Raw genomic sequence first — 22,508 nt, 5'->3', positions numbered from 1 at the left:
TGGACAATGACCCCAAGCATACTTCCAAAGTTGTGGCAAAATGGCTTAAGGACAACAAAGTCAAGGTATTGGAGTGGCCATCACAAAGCCCTGACCTCAGTCCTATAGAAAATCTGGCGGCAGAACTGAAAAAGCGTGTGTGAGCAAGGAGGCCTACAAACCTGACTCAGTTACACCAGCTCTGTCAGGAGGAATGGGCCAAAATTCACCCAACTTATTGTGGGAAGCTTGTGGAAGGCTACCCAAAATGTTTTACCCAAGTTAAACAATTTCAAGGCAATGCTACAAGATAGACTCAATTACTATGTAAACTTCTGACACACTGGGAATGTGATGAAAAATCTGAAATAAATAATTCTCTATACTATTATTCTGACATTTCACTTAAAATAAAGTGGTGTTCCTAACCGAATACAGGGATTTTTTATTAGGATTAAATGTGAAAGGTGAAGGTGGGGTAGAGGAGAGTGAAAGTGGGGTACACGAGGGTGAAGGTGGGGTAGAGGAGGGTGAAAGTGGGGTACAGCAGGGTGAAGGTGGGGTACAGGAGGGTGAAGGTGGGGTACAGGAGGGTGAAGGTGGGGTACAGGAGGGTGAAGGTGGGGTACAGGAGGGTGAAGGTGGGGTAGAGGAGGGTGAAGGTGGGGTAGAGGAGGGTGAAGGCGGGTAGAGGAGGGTGAAGGCGGGGTAGAGGAGGGTGAAGGTGGGGTAGAGGAGGGTGAAGGCGGGGTAGAGGAGGGTGAAAGTGGGGTACAGCAGGGTGAAGGTGGGGTACAGGAGGGTGAAGGTGGGGTACAGGAGGGTGAAGGTGGGTACAGGAGGGTGAAGGTGGGTACAGCAGGGTGAAGGTGGGGTACAGGAAGGTGAAGGTGGGGTACAGGAAGGTGAAGGTGGGTTACAGGAGGGTGAAGGTGGGGTACAGGAGGGTGAAGGTGGGGTACAGGAAGGTGAAGGTGGGGTACAGGAAGGTGAAGGTGGGTTACAGGAGGGTGAAGGTGGGGTACAGGAAGGTGAAGGTGGGGTACAGGAGGATGTAGGTGGGGTACAGGAGGGTGAAGGTGGGGTACAGGAGGGTGAAGGTGGGGTACAGGAAGGTGAAGGTGGGTTACAGGAAGGTGAAGGTGGGTTACAGGAGGGTGAAGGTGGGGTACAGGAGGGTGAAGGTGGGGTACAGGAGGATATAGGTGGGGTACAGGAGGGTGAAGGTGGGGTACAGGAGGGTGAAGGTGGGGTACAGGAAGGTGAAGGTGGGGTACAGGAAGGTGAAGGTGGGGTACAGGAGGGTGTAGGTGGGGTACAGGAGGGTGAAGGTGGGGTACAGGAAGGTGAAGGTGGGGTACAGGAAGGTGAAGGTGGGGTACAGGAAGGTGAAGGTGGGGTAGAGGTGGTCTTGTATGGCTCAGTTGGTAAAAGAGTGACACTAGCAACACCAAGGTTGTAGGTTCAATTCCCACTGAGATTATATAGTGAATAATATGTATGTGTTCACTTTACCCAGGGGAAGTGTAGGGCAATAAGGCAAGCTATGCTGCTAGTTAAAAGGTTATCTTGATTATTCCTCTGTAACCAAAGATCTGACTAGTTAATACAAGAGTTTCAACTTCACTCACCCTGATAAAGAGCAAGGCTGTTGTCTCTAATTTATCCCAAAGTGTTCCCTTCCCCTCTGATTTGATATTTGGCTAAGAAATATGGCGGAAACTCCCACCGGTCTATGCCTCCACCAATCCAATGATTTTATATGATTGGGAAGTAGTGAACGAGTGTACACTTCAGGAGAAAGGAGATACTACTGGGACGCAACCCAAGTCTGAAGGGAAGCAAGTCAACATTTGATGGCAGTATCTCTACAGACAATAAAGTCTATGAATGATTAGACAATGAAGGAAGGGAGTCTCTGGCACACCCTGCCTTCCTATGAATGATTAGATTATGAAGGAAGGGAGTCTCTGACACACCCTGCCTTCCTATGAATGATTAGATTATGAAGGAAGGGAGTCTCTGACACACCCTGCCTTCCTATGAATGATTAGATTATGAAGGAAGGGAGTCTCTGACATACCCTGCTTTCCTATGAATGTTTAGATTATGAAGGATGGAAGTCTGTCTGGAAATCTGTGGTGCACCCTACCTTCCTTACCCATATTACATGTCCTTACCTCTCTCTGCCTTCTTGGTTGTCTCCTCAAACTGGTACAGCCTCAGCATCAAGTCCTGCTTCTCTCTCTCCATCTGATCCTTCTCTTTCTCCATAGCCTCCCGTTTCTTCTTCTCATTCTCTAGCTGGGCCCTGAAAACAGGAGTAGGTGATTGTGACTTTTTATATTGGTGTATCTTTGCCTGGTTCGACTCCTGAGACACGGAAGCCACACAGTACAGACAGCAGTTCACAGATAAGGTGAAAGCGGGGTACAGGAGGGTGAAGGTGGGGGTGCAGAAGGGTGAAGATGAGGTACAGGAGGGTAAAGATGAGGTACAGTAGGGTGAAGGTGGGTACAGTAGGGTGAAGGTGGGGGTGCAGAAGGGTGAAGCTGAGGTACAGGAGGGTGAAGGTGGAAGGTGAAGATGAGGTACAGGAGGGTGAAGGTGGGGTACAGCAGGGTGAAGGTGGGGTACAGCAGGGTGAAGGTGGGGTACAGCAGGGTGAAGGTGGAGAGTAAAGGTGGGGTACAGGAGGGTGAAGGTGAGGTACAGGAGGGTGAAGGTGAGGTACAGGAGGGTGAAGGTGAGGTACAGGAGGGTGAAGGTGAGGTACAGGAGGGTGAAGGTGAGGTACAGTAGGGTGAAGGTGGGGTACAGTAGGGTGAAGGTGGAGGGTAAAGGTAGGGTACAGCAGGGTAAAGGTGGGGTACAGGTACAGGAGAAGGGATTGTAACTTGTGAGAGACCGAAGACACACAGCACAGCCAGCAGTTCACAAGCATCATAAACACAATTATACAGTGAACGCCACATTACGCCACGCAACGTTGGATAATAAACTCCTAACACTTTAATGCTTGTTAGCTGTAAAGCTTTCATATAAAGCTGTTACATAACGGTTTGCTATAAAGCTGAGTGATGGAGCTGTAGAAATACAACCACTCATAGACGGAGCTGTGTATTCCACAGGGTCCATGAGGTAGTAAATGCTATCTCTACGTCAAATAATAGTGACCTACAGAGCCTTTGGAAAGAATTCAGACCCCTTCTTCACTTTTCCCACATTTTGTTACATTACAGCCTTATTCTTAAATTGATGAAATAATGTTTTCCTCGTGAATCTGCACACAATACCCCATAATGACCTCACAATACCCCATAATGACATCACAATACCCCATAATGACATCACAATACCCCATAATGACATCACAATACCCCATAATGACATCACAATACCCCATAATGACATCACAATACCCCATAATGACATCACAATACCCCATAATGACATCACAATACCCCATAATGACATCACAATACCCCATAATGACATCACAATACCCCATAATGACATCACAATACCCCATAATGACATCACAATACCCCATAATGACATCACACTACCCCATATTGACATCACAATACCCCATATTGACATCACAATACCCCATAATGACATCACAATACCCCATAATGACATCACAATACCCCATAATGACATCACAATACCCCATAATGACATCACAATACCCCATAATGACATCACAATACCCCATAATGACATCACAATACCCCATAATGACATCACAATACCCCATAATGACATCACAATACCCTATAATGACATCACAATACCGTATAATGACATCACAATACCCTATAATGACATCACAATACCCTATAATGACATCACAATACCCTATAATGACATCACACTACCCTATAATGACATCACAATACCCTATAATGACAATGCGAAAACAGGTTTTTAGATTTTTTTTCAAATGTATGAAAAAAAACAGCAGATACCTTATTGACATACACTACTGTTCAAAAGTTTGGGGTCACCTAGAAATGTCCTTGTTTTTCAAAGAAGAGGACATTTTTTGTCCATTAAAATAATATCATATTGATCAGAAATACAGTGTAGACATTGTTAATGTTGTAAATGACTGTTGTAGCTGGAAACGGCAGATTTTTTATGGAATATCTACATAGGCGTACAGGTGAAGGTGTGGTCCTGTGTACAGGTGAAGGTGTGGTCCTGTGTACAGGTGAAGGTGTGGTCCTGTGTACAGGTGAAGGTGTGGTCCTGTGTACAGGTGAAGGTGTGGTCCTGTGTACAGGTGAAGGTGTGGTCCTGTGTACAGGTGAAGGTGTGGTCCTGTGTACAGGTGAAGGTGTAGTCCTGTGTACAGGTGAAGGTGTGGTCCTGTGTACAGGTGAAGGTGTGGTCCTGTGTACAGGTGAAGGTGTGGTCCTGTGTACAGGTGAAGGTGTGGTCCTGTGTACAGGTGAAGGTGTGGTCCTGTGTACAGGTGAAGGTGTGGTCCTGTGTACAGGTGAAGGTGTGGTCCTGTGTACAGGTGAAGGTGTGGTCCTGTGTACAGGTGAAGGTGTGGTCCTGTGTACAGGTGAAGGTGTGGTCCTGTGTACAGGTGAAGGTGTGGTCCAGTGTACAGGTGAAGGTGTGGTCCTGTGTACAGGTGAAGGTGTAGTCCTGTGTACAGGTGAAGGTGTGGTCCTGTGTACAGGTGAAGGTGTGGTCCAGTGTACAGGTGAAGGTGTGGTCCAGTGTACAGGTGAAGGTGTGGTCCTGTGTACAGGTGAAGGTGTGGTCCTGTGTACAGGTGAAGGTGTAGTCCTGTGTACAGGTGAAGGTGTGGTCCTGTCTCTTACCTTTCCATCTGTTTCTGGTGCTTCTCCTCCCTGGCCTTAGTCTTCATCTGCTGTACCTCGATGGTGTCCGGCTTCCTGCGTTTCATGTATAGCTCATGGTTCCCCATGCACAGAGCCAGGATACGCTTATTCATGCCCAGCCGAGGGGCGTAGAACACAAAATCCTGAGAATATATGTTGGGTTTTATTAAACCGCTCTCTCATTCTCAATCACTCTCAATCTCAATAGCTCTCAATCTCAATAGCTCTCAATCTCAATCGCTTTCTCGCGCTCAATCTCAAGCTCTTTCAATCTCAATCGCTCTTTCAATCTCAATCGCTTTCTCACGCTCTCTCAATCTCAATCGCTCTCAATCTCAATCGCTCTCTCAATCTCAATCGCTCTCTTGCGCTCTCAATCTCAATCGCTCTCAATCTCAATCGTTCTCTCGCGCTCTCTCAATCTCAATCGCTCTCTCAATCTCAATCGTTCTCTCGCGCTCTCTCAATCTCAATCGCTCTCTCAATCTCAATCGCTCTCTCGCGCTCTCTCAGTCTCAATCGCTCTCAATCTCAATCGCTCTCTCAATCTCAATCACTCTCTCAATCTCAATCGCTCTCTCTCACACACACAGACACTTGTTTACACTCTCTCGGTCTCTGAAGTGATGTACTGAACAAGACCTGAGGCTTACAGCAGTAACTTGACTGACATTAACGGAATAATAGAGGACTCACGGGAGCTTTCTTATCGATGGGCTTGATGATGAACTTTTTATCACTGAATGAAATGTTCCTAATTTCACTCCAGGGAAACCCGATCTTTGGAGTCAGTCTGGAAGAGAGAAGTCACGTCAACATTCAGCAGTTAAAAACAAGTGCAAACAAAGCGTTGTGACTCCTTTACGTACTACTAATATCATGATGTAATCAATACTGTTTAGAGGACTCAGGATAACTAGGGTAACGACCTCCCCATAACATCCACAACCTGCCGGTCATGTTTGATGTTAGCTGACAGTAGGCTAGGGACTGAGAGGAGAAGTAGATTACAGTTAGCAAGCGAGGAGTAGAGGTAGAGTGGAGTAGAGGTAGAGTGGAGTAGAGTGGAGTAGAGTGGAGTAGAGGTAGAGTAGAGTAGAGGTAGAGTGGAGTAGAGGTAGAGTGGAGTAGAGGTAGAGTGGAGTAGAGGTAGAGTAGAGTAGAGGTAGAGTAGAGTGGAGTAGAGGTAGAGGTAGAGTAGAGTAGAGTATAAGTAGAGTACAGTTAGCAGGCGTAGAGGTAGAGTAGAGGTAGAGATAGAGGTAGAGTGGAGTAGAGGTAGAAGTGGAGTAGAGGTAGAGGTAGAGGTAGAGTGGAGTAGAGGTAGAGGTAGAGTAGAGGTAGAGTGGAGTAGAGTAGAGGTAGAGTATAAGTAGAGGTAGAGGTAAAGTAATAGTAGCTGTAGAGGTAGATGTTTACCTGTCGTCCTTCTCGTAGATGTTGAGTCCCAGGGCATCTACCCCCAGCCACAGCTCTGTCCCCTTCCTGTTCTTGATGTCAAAGAAGTTGACTCCATACATCTCCAAGTCCTGGGCGATCTTTAGATACTCCAGCATAGCATCCTCCCTGTTCACAAAGCATCAATGGAATCCTAACTGTAATTGGTGGAGAAAGGTCTGAATCCTAACTGTAATTGGTGGAGAAAGGTCTGAATCCTAACTGTAATTGGTGGAGAAAGGTCTGAATCCTAACTGTAATTGGTGGAGAAAGGTCTGAATCCTAACTGTAATTGGTGGAGAAAGGTCTAAATCCTAACTGTAATTGGTGGAGAAAGGTCTGAATCCTAACTGTAATTGGTGGAATAGGTCTGAATCCTAACTGTAATTAGCGTTCACACTTACTTGAGCATAGCTCTGTGTTCCTCGTGCCAGGTCTGGATCCGCTGCTCCCACTGTTCTTTAGACAGCTTGTGTTGATCCAGCACTCTGAGAGAAGAAGAAGAAGAAGGAGAAGAAGAAGAAGAAGAAGGAGAAGAAGACTTTATTAGTCCATTTTCTTTTCAGTCAGGAAATGTGTCTTCTGTTTATCACCTCTGAAAGACACACTAACACACACACACACACTGCCTTCGGAAACTATTCAGACTCTGACTTTTCCATTTTTTTAAACGAATAAAAAAAGATCCTCATCAATCTACACACTACCCCATAACGACATCACAATACCCCATAACGACATCACACTACCCCATAACGACATCACACTACCCCATAACGACATCACAATACCCCATAACGACATCACACTACCCCATAACGACATCACACTACCCCATAACGACATCACACTACCCCATAACGACATCACACTACCCCATAACGACATCACACTACCCCATAACGACATCACACTACCCCATAACGACATCACACTACCCCATAACGACATCACACTACCCCATAACGACATCACACTACCCCATAACGACATCACACTACCCCATAACGACATCACACTACCCCATAACGACATCACACTACCCCATAACGACATCACACTACCCCATAACGACATCACACTACCCCATAACGACATCACACTACCCCATAACGACATCACACTACCCCATAACGACATCACACTACCCCATAACGACATCACACTACCCCATAACGACATCACACTACCCCATAACGACATCACACTACCCCATAACGACATCACACTACCCCATAACGACATCACACTACCCCATAACGACATCACACTACCCCATAACGACATCACACTACCCCATAACGACATCACACTACCCCATAACGACATCACAATACCCCATAACGACATCACACTACCCCATAATGACATCACAATAACCCCATAATGACATCACAATAACCCCATAATGACATCACAATACCCCATAATGACATCACAATAACCCCATAATGACATCACAATAACCCCATAACGACATCACACTACCCCATAACGACATCACAATACCCCATAATGACATCACAATACCCCATAACGACATCACACTACCCCATAACGACATCACACTACCCCATAACGACATCACACTACCCCATAACGACATCACACTACCCCATAACGACATCACACTACCCCATAACGACATCACAATACCCCATAACGACATCACAATACCCCATAACGACATCACAATACCCCATAACGACATCACAATACCCCATAACGACATCACAATAACCCCATAACGACATCACACTACCCCATAACGACATCACAATACCCCATAATGACATCACAATACCCCATAACGACATCACACTACCCCATAACGACATCACACTACCCCATAACGACATCACACTACCCCATAACGACATCACACTACCCCATATTGACATCACACTTCCCCATAACGACATCACACTACCCCATAACGACATCACAATACCCCATAATTACAAAGTGAAAACAGGCTTTTAGAAATGTAGGGACATTTATTAGAAACCCCCCCAGAAATGCCTTATTTTCGTAAGTATTCAGACACTTCGCTATGAGACTCGAAATTGAGCTCAGGTGTATCCTGTTTCCATTGATCATCTTTAAAATGTTGCTACTTGATTGGAGGCCAACTTTGGTAACTTCAATTGATTGGACATGATTTGGAAAGGCACCTTTCTATAGAAGGCCCCACAGCTGACAGTGTATGTCAGAGCAAAAAACAAGCCATGAGGTGGAAGAAATTGTCTGTAGAGATCCGAGACAGGATTATGTCGAGGCACAGACCTGGGGAAGGGTACCAAAACATTTCTGCAGCATTGAAGGTTCCCAAGAACACAATGGCCTCCATCATTCTTAAATGGAAGACGTTTGGAACCACCAAGACTCTTCCTAGAGCTGGCCGCCCGGCCATACTGAAAAATCGGAGGAGAAGGGCCTTGGTCAGGGAGGTGACCACAAACCTGATGGTCACTCTGACAGAGCTCCAGAGTTCCTCTGTGGAAATGGCAGAACCTTCCAGAAGAACAATCATCTCTACAGTACCCCACCAATCAGGCCTTTATGGTAGAGTGGCCAGACAGAAGCCACTTCTCAGTAAAAGGCACATTACAGCCCGCTGGTAGTTTACCAAAAGGCTCCTAAAGGACTCTCAGACCTTGAGAAACAAGATTCTCTGATCTGATGAAACCAAGATTGAACTCTTTGCCTTGAATGGCAAGCATCACATCTGGAGGAAACCTGGCACCATCCCTACGGTGAAGCATGGTGGTGGCAGCATCATGTCTGGAGGACACCTGGCACCATCCCTATGGGGAAGCATGGTGATGGCAGCATCATGTCTGGAGGACACCTGGCACCATCCCTACGGTGAAGCATGGTGGTGGCAGCATCATGCTGTGGGGATTTTTTTCAGCGGCAGGGACTGGGAGAGAGTCAGGATTGAGGGAAAGATGACCTGAGCAAAGTACAGAGAGATCCTTGATGAAAACCTGCTCCAGAGTGCTCAGGACCTCAGACTGGGGGTGAAGGGTCACCTTCCAACAGGACAACGACACTAAGCACACAGCCAAGACAACGCAGGAGTGGCTTCAGGACTCGGGACTCTGAATGTCCTTGAGTGGCCCAGCCAGAGCCCGGACTTGAACCCAGTTGAACATCACTGGAGAGACCTGTAAATAGCTGTACAGCAACGCTCCCCATCCAACCTGACAGAGCTTGAGAGGATGGGAGAAACTACCCTAATATAGGTGTGCCAAGCTTGTAGCATCATACCCAAGATGACTCGAGGCTGTAATGTCTGCCAAAGGTGCTTCAACAAAGTACTGAGTAAAGAGTCTGAATACTTATGTAAATTACAGTTTTTTATTTAGAATAAAATTGTAAAAATGTGTAAAAAACAGTTTTGCTTTGTCATTATGGGGAATTGTGTGTAGATTGATGAGGAAAAAAAATATCGTCAAGGGGTCTGAATACTTTCTGAATGCACTGTATGTGCATTTATTATGGATCCCCATTAGTTCCTGCCAAGGCAGCAGCTACTCTTCCTGGGGTTTATTATGGATCCCCATTAGTTCCTGCCAAGGCAGCAGCTACTCTTCCTGGGGTTTATTATGGATCCCCATTAGTTCCTGCCAAGGCAGCAGCTACTCTTCCTGGGATTTATTATGGATCCCCATTAGTTCCTGTCAAGGCAGCAGCTACTCTTCCTGGGGTTTATTATGGATCCCCATTAGTTCCTGTCAAGGCAGCAGCTACTCTTCCTGGGGTTTATTATGGATCCCCATTAGTTCCTGTCAAGGCAGCAGCTACTCTTCCTGGGGTTTATTATGGATCCCCATTAGTTCCTGCCAAGGCAGCAGCTACTCTTCCTGGGGTTTATTATGGATCCCTATTAGTTCCTGCCAAGGCAGCAGCTACTCTTCATGGGTGTCCAAGCTGTGTGCAAGTATTTTAAACAGACAGCTCGGTCAATACCTCTTACAAAAACAAGTAGTGATGAAGTCAACCTTTCTTCCACTTTGAGCCATGAGAGAATGACATGTCATTAATGTTAGCTCTCTGTGTACTTTTAAGGGCCAGCCGTGCTGCCCTGTTCTGAGCCAACTGCAATTTTCCCAAGTCCCTCTTTGTGGCACCTGACCACACGACTGAACAATAGTCAAGGTGCGACAAAACTAGGGTCTGTAGGACCTGCCTTGTTGATAGTGTTGTTAAGAAGGTAGAAACTAGGGCCTGTAGGACCTGCCTTGTTGATAGTGTTGTTAAGAAGGTAGAAACTAGGGCCTGTAGGACCTACCTTGTTGATAGTGCTGTTAAGAAGGTAGAAACTAGGGCCTGTAGGACCTGCCTTGTTGATAGTGTTGTTAAGAAGGTAGAAACTAGGGCCTGTAGGACCTGCCTTGTTGATAGTGCTGTTAAGAAGGTAGAAACTAGGGCCTGTAGGACCTGCCTTGTTGATAGTGCTGTTAAGGAGGTAGAAACTAGGGCCTGTAGGATCTGCCTTGTTTCTAGTGCTGTTAAGAAGGTAGAAACTAGGACCTGTAAGACCTGCCTTGTTGATAGTGTTGTTAAGAAGGTAGAGCAGCGCTTTATTATGGACAGACTTCTCCCCATCTTAGCTACTGTTGTATCAATATGTTTTGACCATGGCAGTTCAGGGTTACAGTCCAGGGTTACTCCAAGCAGTTTAGTCACCTCAACTTGCTCAATTTCCACATGATTTATTACAATATTTAGTTGAGGTTAAGGATTTAGTGAATGATTTATCCCAAATACAACGCTTTTAGCTTTTTAAATATTTAGGACTAACTTATTCCTTGCCACCTATTCTGAAACTAACTGCAGCTCTTTGTTAAGTGTTGCAGTCATTTCAGTCGCTGTAGTAGCTGACGTGTGTAGTGTTGAGACATCCATATACATAGGCACACTATCTTTCCTCAAAGCCAGTGGCATGTCGTTAGTAAAGATTGAAAAAAGCAAGGGGCCTAAACAGCTGCCCTGGGGAATTCCTGATTCTACCTGGATTACGTTGGAGAGGCTTCCATTAAAGAACACTCACTGTGTTCTGTTAGACAAGTAACTCTTTATCCACAATATAGCAGGGGGTGTAAAGCCATAACACATACGTTTTTCCAGCAGCAGACTGTGATCTCAATAATGTCAAAAGCGGCACTGAAGTCTAACAAAACAGCCCCCACAATCATTGTATCATCAATTTCTCTCAGCCAATCATCAGTCATGTGTGTAAGTGCTGTGCTTGTTGAATGTCCTTCCCAATATGCGTGCTGAAAGTATGTTGTCAATTTGTTTACTGTAAAATAGCATTGTATCTGGTCAAACGCAATTTTTTCCAGAAATTTACTAAAGGGTTGGTAAAGGGCTGATTGGTTGGCTATTTGAGCCAGTAAAGGGGGATTCACTATTCTTAGGTAGTGGAATGACTTTAGCTTCCCTCCAGGCCTGAGGGAACACACTCTCTAGTAGGCTTAAATTGAAGATGTGGCAAATAGGAGTGGCAATATCGTCTGCTATTATCCTCAGTCATTTTCCATCCAGATTGTCAGACTCTGGTGGCTTGTCATTGTTGATAGACACCAATAATTTTTTCACTTCTTCCACACTGACTTTACGTCATTCAAAAGGACAATGCTTGTCTTTCATAATTTGGTCCGATATACTTGGATGTGTAGTGTCAGTGTTTATTGTCTGACATGGCATGCCTAGGTTTGCTAATCTTGCCAATGAAAAAATCATTAAAGTAGTTGGAAATATCAGTGGGTTTTGTAATGAATGAGTCATTTGATTCAATGAATGATGGAGCAGAGTTTTCCTTTTTTCCAAACATTTAATTTAAGGTGCTCCAAAGCTTTTTACTATCATTCTTTATATCATTTATCTTTGTTTCGTAGTGTAGTTTATTTTTATTTAGTTTAGTCACGTGATTTTTGCCAATCAATTGTACAGCCAGACTTAACTCCCATTCCTTTTGCATCATCCCTCTCAACCATACAATTTTTCAATTCCTCATCAATCCACGAGGATTCAACAGCTTTTACAGTCATTTTCTTAAAAATGGGTGCATGTTTATTAGTAACTGGGATAAACTATTTCATAAATGTGTCAAGTTCACCACCTGGTTGCTCCTCATTACACACCACAGACCAGCAAATATTCTTTATACTAACTACACTATATAACTAACTACACTATATAAGAACCAGCCTGACCTCTTATACACTATATTAGAACCAGCCTGACCTCTTATACACTATATTAGAACCAGCCTGACCTCTTATACACTAGATTAGAACCAGCCTGACCTCTTATACACTAGATTAGGCCCAGCCTGACCTCTTATACACTAGATTAGGCCCAGCCTGACCTCTTATACACTAGATTAGGCCCAGCCTGACCTCTTATACACTATATTAGGCCCAGGCTGACCTCTTATACACTATATTAGGCCCAGCCTGACCTCTTATACACTAGATTAGGCCCAGCCAGACCTCTTATACACTAGATTAGGCCCAGCCTGACCTCCTATACACTAGATTAGGCCCAGCCTGACCTCCTATACACTAGATTAGGCCCAGCCTGACCTCTTATACACTAGATTAGGCCCAGCCTGACCTCTTATACACTAGATTAGGCCCAGCCCTTGGAACTTTGGTTTTCATAGATATTGCTATGCTATATTGTGATCACTACATCCGATGGAGCTGGATACTGCTTTCAAGCACATTTCTGCAGCATTAGTAAAGATGTGATCAATACATGATGATTTAATTCCTGTGCTGTTTGTAACTACCCTGGTAGGTTGACTGACAACCTGAACCAGGTTGCAGGTACTGGTTACAGTTTGAAGCATTTTCTTGAGTGGGCAGCTTGACGAGAGCCAGTCAATATTTAAATCACCCAGAAAATATACTTCTCTGTTGATATCACATACAGTACTGTAGGTTTCGTGAGGCTGTGTAATGCACACCAACATCAAGCACATGTCTTACTGTAATATAACACCTTACCTCAAGCACAGACAGCATGTCGTAAATATACCACACCATACACCTGTTGCTTATGATGCTAATTTTGCCATAAAATAACAGGAAGTGAGAACACTTGAGTTTGAAGTTGGGGTCTTGGTATTATATATATATATTAGATATATGGGTATTAATTCTGTAGTGAACAAGTCATACAGCCGCCATCTGGAGGTTCATCCACCCTCTTCTCCATCTGGAGGTTCATCCACCCTCTTCTCCATCTGGAGGTTCATCCACCCCCTGCTCCATCTGGAGGTTCATCCACACCCTTCTCCATCTGGAGGTTCATCCACCCCCTGCGCCATCTGGAGGTTCATCCACACCCTTCTCCATCTGGAGGTTCATCCACCCCCTGCTCCATCTGGAGGTTCATCCACCCCCTTCTCCATCTGGAGGTTCATCCACCCCCTGCTCCATCGGGAGGTTCATCCACCCCCTGCTGCTTTTCCATCTGGAGGTTTATCCACCCCCTCTACATCTGGAGGTTCATCCACCCCCTGCTGCTTCTCCATCTGGAGGTTCATCCACCCCCTGCTCCATCTGGAGGTTCATCCACCCCCTACTCCATCTGGAGGTTCATCCACCCCCTGCTGCTTCTCCATCTGGAGGTTTATCCACCCCCTCTCCATCTGGATGTTCATCCACCCCCTGCTGCTTCTCCATCTGGAGGTTCATCCACCCCCTGCTCCATCTGGAGGTTCATCCACCCCCTACTCCATCTGGAGGTTCATCCACCCCCTGCTCCATCGGGAGGTTCATCCACCCCCTGCTGCTTCTCCATCTGGAGGTTTATCCACCCCCTCTCCATCTGGAGGTTCATCCACCCCCTGCTGCTTCTCCATCTGGAGGTTCATCCACCCCCTCTCCATCTGGAGGGTCATCCACCCCCTGCTCCATCTGGAGGCTCATCCACCCCCTGCTGCTTCTCCATCTGGAGGTTCACCCCCCCCTGCTGCTTCTCCATCTGGAGGTTCATCCACCCCCTGCTCCACACGGACTCACCTCTTGGGCAGCAGGCGTTCATTGGTCAGGTAACCATTCTGGTGTGTCTCCTTATTGAAGTCTCCAAACTTGGCCTGTACAGAGTAGGAGGCTAGCAGAACAGCAGCCTCTGGAGGGCAGTACACCTCATCAGTTAAGATGTCCTCCTTCACCTGGAGGTGGGAGACAAACGTCTGGATCACGTGGGGGAGGGGGGGGGGGGGGTCTGTGTGTGTGTGTGTGTGTGTGTGTGTGTGTGTGTGTGTGTGTGTGTGTGTGTGTGTGTTTGTTACCTGCAGGAAGAACAGTTTCTGGGTGCTCTCCTGGATCAGCTCCTCAGCCACGTCCTCTGGGTAGAACTTGGCCCGGAAACGGAACTGGAGAGGAACCTCTTTCTTTACTTCCTGGGATATCACCTGGGGGAGGGGGGGGGGGGCAGAGAGGAGAGAGGAAAGGGAAGGAGATGAGAGGAGAGGATGGGTCAGAGAGGAGAGGGAGACAGGAGAGGAGAGAGGAAAGGGGAGGAGAGGAGAGGATGGGAAAGGAGGGGAGAGAGGAGGAGAAGAGAGGGGATGATGGGGGGGGGTGTGTGGTTATGACATGAGTAACCCCCATGTTAGTGGTATTCAACGTCAGGGGAAACAGCAGTGGGGTTGCCAAAATATGTATTTATTAATTTATATTAGGAATAAAAGAGTACAGATGAATATCTGGGACAATTTACACACGTTTCTGAGAGAGATCATTTGAAAAATAAAATGTTATTGAGTAAATTAAATGGATCATATGTTGATTAGTAAAGCTTAAACCGAGTTTATTTATTATTATTTAAAAGCTGCACAAGACAAATACATGTATTATAGTTCACTTACAGTGGGGCAAAAAAAGTATTTAGTCAGCCACCAATTGTGCAAGTTCTCCCACTTAAAAAGATGAGAGAGGCCTGTACTTTTCATCATAGGTACACTTCAACCATGGCAGACAAAATGAGAAAAAACATCCAGAAAATCACATTGTAGGATTTTTAATGAATTTATTTGCAAATACACCCTAATTTGGGTGGACTCTCTCTAAACATTACATCTTTATTGCTAGGCAGGAAGTGATGCGGGCAACCAACTGTTCCTTCTCCCTTAATGTGATCTGACCTGAACTGAGCTCGACCCCCATTCCTCACTAAACCACATCTCTCCACCATTATCAGTGACTGCAACCATGTGATCGTCTTTCCTTCACCCAGTACATTCCAAGCTTAAATTGCCTCCACCATATACCTTCCTACCGATACCCATTACCTCCTGGTGTGTAAACCAGACTACGGCACCCCTCACGTCTCTACTCTAACTGATGATTAACAATATTTAAAAGTTTAGAAATCCGAACCCATCAATGTAAAAATTCGAAATTTACAGATTTTAAGGTTGTGTCATTGGAGTTGGGGTGGGGTCGCGAGAAATTCTTAGGGGGGAAAAAAATGGGGTCGCCTAAATTCTGACAGAAACAAATTGGGGTCGCCATAAATTCTGACGGAAACCAATGGGGTCCCCCCCTGAAATAGTTTGAATACCACTGCCCTACACAATAAATCAGGGGTAGGTTACATTGTTATGTCTAGGATGGAATAAGTGGGACCATAGTGTATTAAACCATTCCATTCGAATAAACATGATTTGTGGCCTTAGGGCAGTTCCTAACATTACAGCGCACTTATACAGTACATAACGGTGAGCTATGTATGTCAGATGGCACTTCGTATCAACGGCTGTGTTGATTCATCATTTAGGTGTCACTGTGCAGCTTAAGGTGTAGCCATCATAATTTAGATGGGAAGAGCAGGGAGTCGGGTTCCAACCCACGCCGACTCAGGCATACAGAGCAGCGAGTCGGGTTCCAACCCACGCCGACTCAGGCATACAGAGCAGCGAGTCGGGTTCCAACCCACGCCGACTCAGGCATACAGAGCAGCGAGTCGGGTTCCAACCCACGCCGACTCAGGCATACAGAGCAGCGAGTCGGGTTCCAACCCACGCCGACTCAGGCATACAGAGCAGCGAGTCGGGTTCCAACCCACGCCGACTCAGGCATACAGAGCAGCGAGTCGGGTTCCAACCCACGCCGACTCAGGCATACAGAGCAGGGAGTCGGGTTCCAACCCACGCCGACTCAGGCATACAGAGCAGCGAGTCGGGTTCCAACCCACGCCGACTCAGGCATACAGAGCAGCGAGTCGGGTTCCAACCCACGCCGACTCAGGCATACAGAGCAGCGAGTCGGGTTCCAACCCACGCCGACTCAGGCATACAGAGCAGCGAGTCGGGTTCCAACCCACGCCGACTCAGGCATACAGAGCAGCGAGTCGGGTTCCAACCCACGCCGACTCAGGCATACAGAGCAGGCAGTCGGGTTCCAACCCACGCCGACTCAGGCATACAGAGCAGGGAGTCGGGTTCCAACCCACGCCGACTCAGGCATACAGAGCAGCGAGTCGGGTTCCAACCCACGCCGACTCAGGCATACAGAGCAGCGAGTCGGGTTCCAACCCTCGCCGACTCAGGCATACAGAGCAGCGAGTCGGGTTCCAACCCACGCCGACTCAGGCATACAGAGCAGCGAGTCGGGTTCCAACCCACGCCGACTCAGGCATACAGAGCAGGGAGTCGGGTTCCAACCCACGCCGACTCAGGCATACAGAGCAGGGAGTCGGGTTCCAACCCACGCCGACTCAGGCATACAGAGCAGGGAGTCGGGTTCCAACCCACGCCGACTCAGGCATACAGAGCAGGGAGTCGGGTTCCAACCCACGCCGACTCAGGCATACAGAGCAGCGAGTCGGGTTCCTACCCACGCCAACTCAGGCATACAGAGCAGGGAGTCGGGTTCCAACCCACGCCGACTCAGGCATACAGAGCAGCGAGTCGGGTTCCAACCCACGCCGACTCAGGCATACAGAGCAGCGAGTCGGGTTCCAACCCACGCCGACTCAGGCATACAGAGCAGCGAGTCGGGTTCCAACCCACGCCGACTCAGGCATACAGAGCAGCGAGTCGGGTTCCAACCCACGCCGACTCAGGCATACAGAGCAGGGAGTCGGGTTCCAACCCACGCCGACTCAGGCATACAGAGCAGGGAGTCGGGTTCCAACCCACGCCGACTCAGGCATACAGAGCAGGGAGTCGGGTTCCAACCCACGCCGACTCAGGCATACAGAGCAGGGAGTTGGGTTCCAACCCACGCCGACTCAGGCATACAGAGCTGTAACCGCTGGATCACACATACCAATTTACCTTTTTATCAGACTTCAGCCATGTTTGGGACCCTTTGTTGTTGACGAACAGCAGGCCGAAGTACCAGAGCTCCCGCAGACCGACCGTTCTGGACACCTGGAGAAAAACAGAGGAGACGGAGAGAAAAATAAAAAGAAACGTTTTACACTGGAGAGACGTGACACTGACAAATATAGATTTTTACAAAACCTTGTTCACCTTTTCCTACAACATGGTCATTACAATGAGATGGGATAGTTGGGTGAGGGTTAGGGTTAGTGAGGGAGGGTTAGGGTTAGTGAGGGAGGGTTAGGGTTAGTGAGGGAGGGTTAGGGTTAGTGAGGGAGGGTTAGGGTCAGTGAGGGAGGGTTAGGGTTAGTGAGGGAGGGTTAGGGTTAGTGAGGGAGGGTTAGGGTTAGTGAGGGAGGTTTAGGGTTAGTTTGTGAGGGTTAGGGTTAGTTTGTGAGGGAGTGTGTGTGTGTGAGAGTTAGTTAGTTAGTTAGTTAGTTAGTTAGTTAGTTAGTTAGTTAGGTTAGTTAGTGAGGGTGTGTGTGTGTGTGTGTGTGTGTGAGAGTTAGTCAGTTAGTTAGTTAGTGAGGGAGGGAGACTTAGTTAGTTAGTTAGTGAGTGAGGGAGGGAGGGTGTGTGAGAGTTGGTTAGTTGGTTAGTTAGTTGGTTAGTTAGTTAGTTTAGTTAGTTAGTGAGGGTGTGTGTGTGTGAGAGAGAGAGTTAGTTAGTGAGGGAGTGTGTGTGTGTGAGAGAGAGTTAGTTAGTTAGTTAGTTAGTGAATGTGAACTGACCTGTTCGAACAACTGTTTGCCGGTGATGCTGGGAAGAATGGAGAACTCCAGCTCAGCATCCATTGTGGTGACCCGGACATTGACCTGGAGATTCAGAATCAGAACCGCCTTTATTCACCAGCAACGTTTCCATGTACCAGGAATCTGAGCTGGTCAAGTGGTGCTGACATTAACTTACATTACACAGAATACACAGAATACACAGAAAATACAGAATACACAGAAAATATAGAATACACAGAATACACAGAATACACAGAATACACAGAATACACAGAATACACAGAATACACAGAAAATACAGAATACACAGAATACACAGAATACACAGAAAATACAGAATACACAGAATACATAGAAAATACAGAATACACAGAATCCACAGAATCCACAGAATACACAGAATACACAGAATACACAGAATACACAGAATACACAGAATACACAGAAAACAGCTCGTCTGAAGGTACAAGCTTTCTCCTCCGATATCCTTTGTTGAATGATTTGCAACCCTTTTCACCTTCAGAAGGTTTTGTGCAACTCGGTGACTTGGTTTGAAGCTACTTTGAGGTGATTTTGGGGATAAAGGTTCATTGAGGTTTAGTTCATTCATTCTCTCATAGTTGATTTAGTCAGCTGGCGTTAGTTAATAGTGGCTGTAGCTGTGTATACCGGGACAGAATGTAGATCGTAATCTATTCTAGTCCATACACCTACTTTCAAGGTAAGGAAACATAAATAATGTCATTGTTTAAGGTAAACTATACCTTTGTGGTGCTGCTGTGAAGTAATTTCCTCATAAACCATCTCTAATTGCTAACTACTATCTCAGTAGACTTTGGACTAGCAGGGCCTGCAAGGTTAACATAACAAAGCATTCGACGCTTGCCAAAGTACAGATGTCTCTCTCAAGAAAAACATGAACCTCAACGTCTAGGGGTGGGCAAGTTTTATGAGGTGGTAGAAGCCAAATATGCCCTTAATCTGTTACTGAGGGACTGCCCTTAATCTGTTACTGAGGGACTGCCCTTAATCTGTTACTGAGGGACTACCCTTACACTGTTACTGAGGGACTACCCTTACACTGTTACTGAGGAGGGATAGACAGATATCACTATCACTTCAAGCTGCAATATTTAACTTTTGGGCAACCCAACCAAATTCACATAGAAATGTGTGTTATAGAGCTGTCCTTCTCATTGAAAGCCAGTCTAAGAAGCTGTAGATCTGTTCTACGTGCTCTATTTCTATGCTTCCCCGTTCTTAAATTTCGTATTTGCGTATTTTACTTGTGGTTTTGTACACCAGCTTCAAACAGCTGAAAATACAATATTTTGAGGTAAAAATATATTTCACAGCGGTTTATAGATAAGCAAAGACTATAAAAAAGCAAGAGTATTGCAACAGACTGCTTCTTCAATACAGACCAGGTATCATAATCAGATTTTCTACCATGGAAAACTATTGTAGGCAGAGAGATTGTGCATTATTGAAAAGATGTCTTGCCTATTTTCGGCCAAGACATATTTTAAAAGGTACAGTACTTTCAGACCCCTTGACTCTTTCCAAATGTTGTAACGTTACAGCCTCAGCAATCTACACTAAATACCCCATAATGACAAAGCAAAAACTGTTTTTTTAGAATTTTTTGCAAATGTATTAAAAATTTAAAACAGAAACACCTTATTTACATAAGTATTCAGACCCTTTGCTGTGAGACTCGACATTGAGCTCAGGTGCATCCTGTTTCCATTTATCATCCTTTAGATGTTTCTACAATTTGATTGGTATCCCACCTGAGGTAAATTCAATTGATTGGATGATTTGGAAAGGCACACACCTGTCTATATAAGGTCCCACATTTGACAGTGCATGTCAGAGCAAAAACCAAGCAATGAGGTCAAAGGAATTGTCCGTAGAGCTCCGAGACCGGATTCTGTCAAGGCACAGATCTGGGGAAGGGTACCAAAAAATGTCTGCAGCATTGAAGGTCCCCAAGAACACAGTGGCCTCCGTCATTCTTAAATGGAAGAAGTTTGGAACCACCAAGACTCTTCCTAGAGCTGGCCGCCAAACGGAGCAATCGGGGGAGAACGGCCTTGGTCAGGGAGGTGACCACAAACCTGATGGTCACTCTGACAGAGCTCTAGAGTTCCTCTGTGGAGATGGTAGAACCTTCCAGAAGGACAACCATCTCTGGAGCACTCCACCAATCAGGCCTTCGTGGTAGAGTGGCCAGACGGAAGCCACTCCTCAGTATAAGGCACATGACAGCCCGCTTGGAGTTTGCCAAAAGGCACCTAAAGACTCTCAGACCTTGAGAAACATGATTCTCTGGTCTGATGAAACCAAGATTGAACTCTTTGGCCTGAATGCCAAGCATCACGTCTGGAGGAAACCTGGCACCATCCCTACAGTGAAACATGGTGGTGGCAGCATCATGCTGTGGGGATGTTTTTCAATGACTGGGGGACTAGTCAGGATCGAGACAAAGATGAACGGAGCAAAGTAAAGAGAGATCCTTGATGAAAACCTGCTCCAGAGCGCTCAGGACCTCAGACTGGGGTGAAGGTTTTACCTTCCAACAAGACAACAAACCTAAACACACAGCCAAGACATTGCAGGAATGGCTTCAGGACAAGTCTCTGAATGTCCTTGAGTGTCCCAACCAGTCCTGGACTTTAACCCTACCAAACATCTCTGGAGATACCTGAAAATAGCAAGACAACAAACCTAAACACACAGCCAAGACATTGCAGGAATGGCTTCAGGACAAGTCTCTTGAATGTCCTTGAGTGTCCCAACCAGTCCTGGACTTTAACCCTACCAAACATCTCTGGAGATACCTGAAAATAGCTGTGCAGCAACGTTCCCCATCCAACCTGACACCTTGAGAGGATCTGCAGAGAAGAATGGGAGAAACTCCCCAAATACAGGTGTGCCAAGCTTGTAGAGTCATACCCAAGAAGACTCGAGGCTCTTATCGCTGTCAAAGGTGCGTCAACCAAGTACTGAGGAAAGGGTCTGAATACTTATATAAATGTGATATCAGTTTTTATTTATTTTTGTATAAATTATCAAACATTTCTAAAATCCTGTTTTTGCTTTGTCATTACGGGCAATTGTGTGCAGGCAGATTGATGAGGTGGAAAAAACTATTTAATCCATTTTAAAATAATGCTGCAACCAAAATGTTAAAAAGTCAAGGGGTCTGAATACTTTCTGACGGCACTTTATATAATATATACTATATATAATATATATAATATATAATATATACTATATATAATGTATACTATATATAATATATACTATATATAATGTATACTATATATAATATATAATATATACTATATATAATGTATACTATATATAATATATACTATATATAATATATACTATATATAATGTATACTATATATAATATATACTATATATAATATATACTATATATAATGTATACTATATATAATATATACTATATATAATATATACTATATATAATGTATACTATATATAATATATACTATATATAATGTATACTATATATAATATATACTATATATAATATATACTATATATAATGTATACTATATATAATATATACTATATATAATGTATACTATATATAATGTATACTATATATAATATATACTATATATAATGTATACTATATATAATGTATACAATTGATATGATACAGATGCTGCATCTTAATTTGACCCTGTTTCAAGTCTGACATTTGAAAGGTGAAATTACAAACTTTAGTAGCATTTTAAACCTTGCATGCACTACAAGTTATGCATTTCCTGCATGGCAGGAACATGTCTGCAACAACAGTGCTATCAAATTAAGATATGGCATCTGTACATAAAGAGGTGCAGGGCCAGGCAATATAGCAACACACAGAACAGTACTTTTGTGTGTCTCTCTCTCTCTCTCTCTCTCTCTCTCTCTCTCTCTCTCTCTCTCTCTCTCTCTCTCTCTCTCTCTCTCTCTCTCTCTCTCTCTCTCTCTCTCTCTCTCTCTCTCTCTCTCTCTCTCTCTCTCTCTGTCTCTGTCTCTGTCTCTGTCTCTCTGTCTCTGTCTCTGTCTCTGTCTCTCTCTGTCTCTCTCTCTCTCTGTCTCTCTCCCTGTCTC

General features: G+C 45.3%; 2 protein-coding genes across 2 annotated transcripts in view; both read right to left on the bottom strand.

Annotated features, from left to right (window-relative positions):
- LOC110505940 (probable N-acetyltransferase camello) overlaps positions 1-22,508 on the bottom strand; it is a 669,337-nt gene that overhangs the window by 241,517 nt on the left and 405,312 nt on the right. The window lies entirely within an intron of this gene.
- ezra (ezrin a) overlaps positions 1-22,508 on the bottom strand; it is a 34,118-nt gene that overhangs the window by 7,665 nt on the left and 3,945 nt on the right. The window contains exons 2-10 of the mRNA XM_036963118.1: positions 18,369-18,452; positions 17,590-17,685; positions 14,599-14,721; positions 14,327-14,478; positions 6,686-6,769; positions 6,264-6,410; positions 5,541-5,637; positions 4,824-4,987; positions 2,160-2,290 (exon numbers count right to left, since the gene is read on the bottom strand). Coding sequence (XP_036819013.1) covers positions 2,160-2,290; positions 4,824-4,987; positions 5,541-5,637; positions 6,264-6,410; positions 6,686-6,769; positions 14,327-14,478; positions 14,599-14,721; positions 17,590-17,685; positions 18,369-18,452 — 1,078 coding nt within the window. The remainder of the gene's footprint in view (positions 1-2,159; positions 2,291-4,823; positions 4,988-5,540; positions 5,638-6,263; positions 6,411-6,685; positions 6,770-14,326; positions 14,479-14,598; positions 14,722-17,589; positions 17,686-18,368; positions 18,453-22,508) is intronic.

Source organism: Oncorhynchus mykiss, chromosome 25, assembly GCF_013265735.2.
Source record: "Oncorhynchus mykiss isolate Arlee chromosome 25, USDA_OmykA_1.1, whole genome shotgun sequence".
In the NCBI taxonomy this organism is placed as follows: Eukaryota; Metazoa; Chordata; class Actinopteri; order Salmoniformes; family Salmonidae; genus Oncorhynchus; species Oncorhynchus mykiss.
The sequence above is the reverse complement of the archived record's forward strand: the minus strand, read 5'-3'. Positions and strand labels throughout refer to the sequence as shown.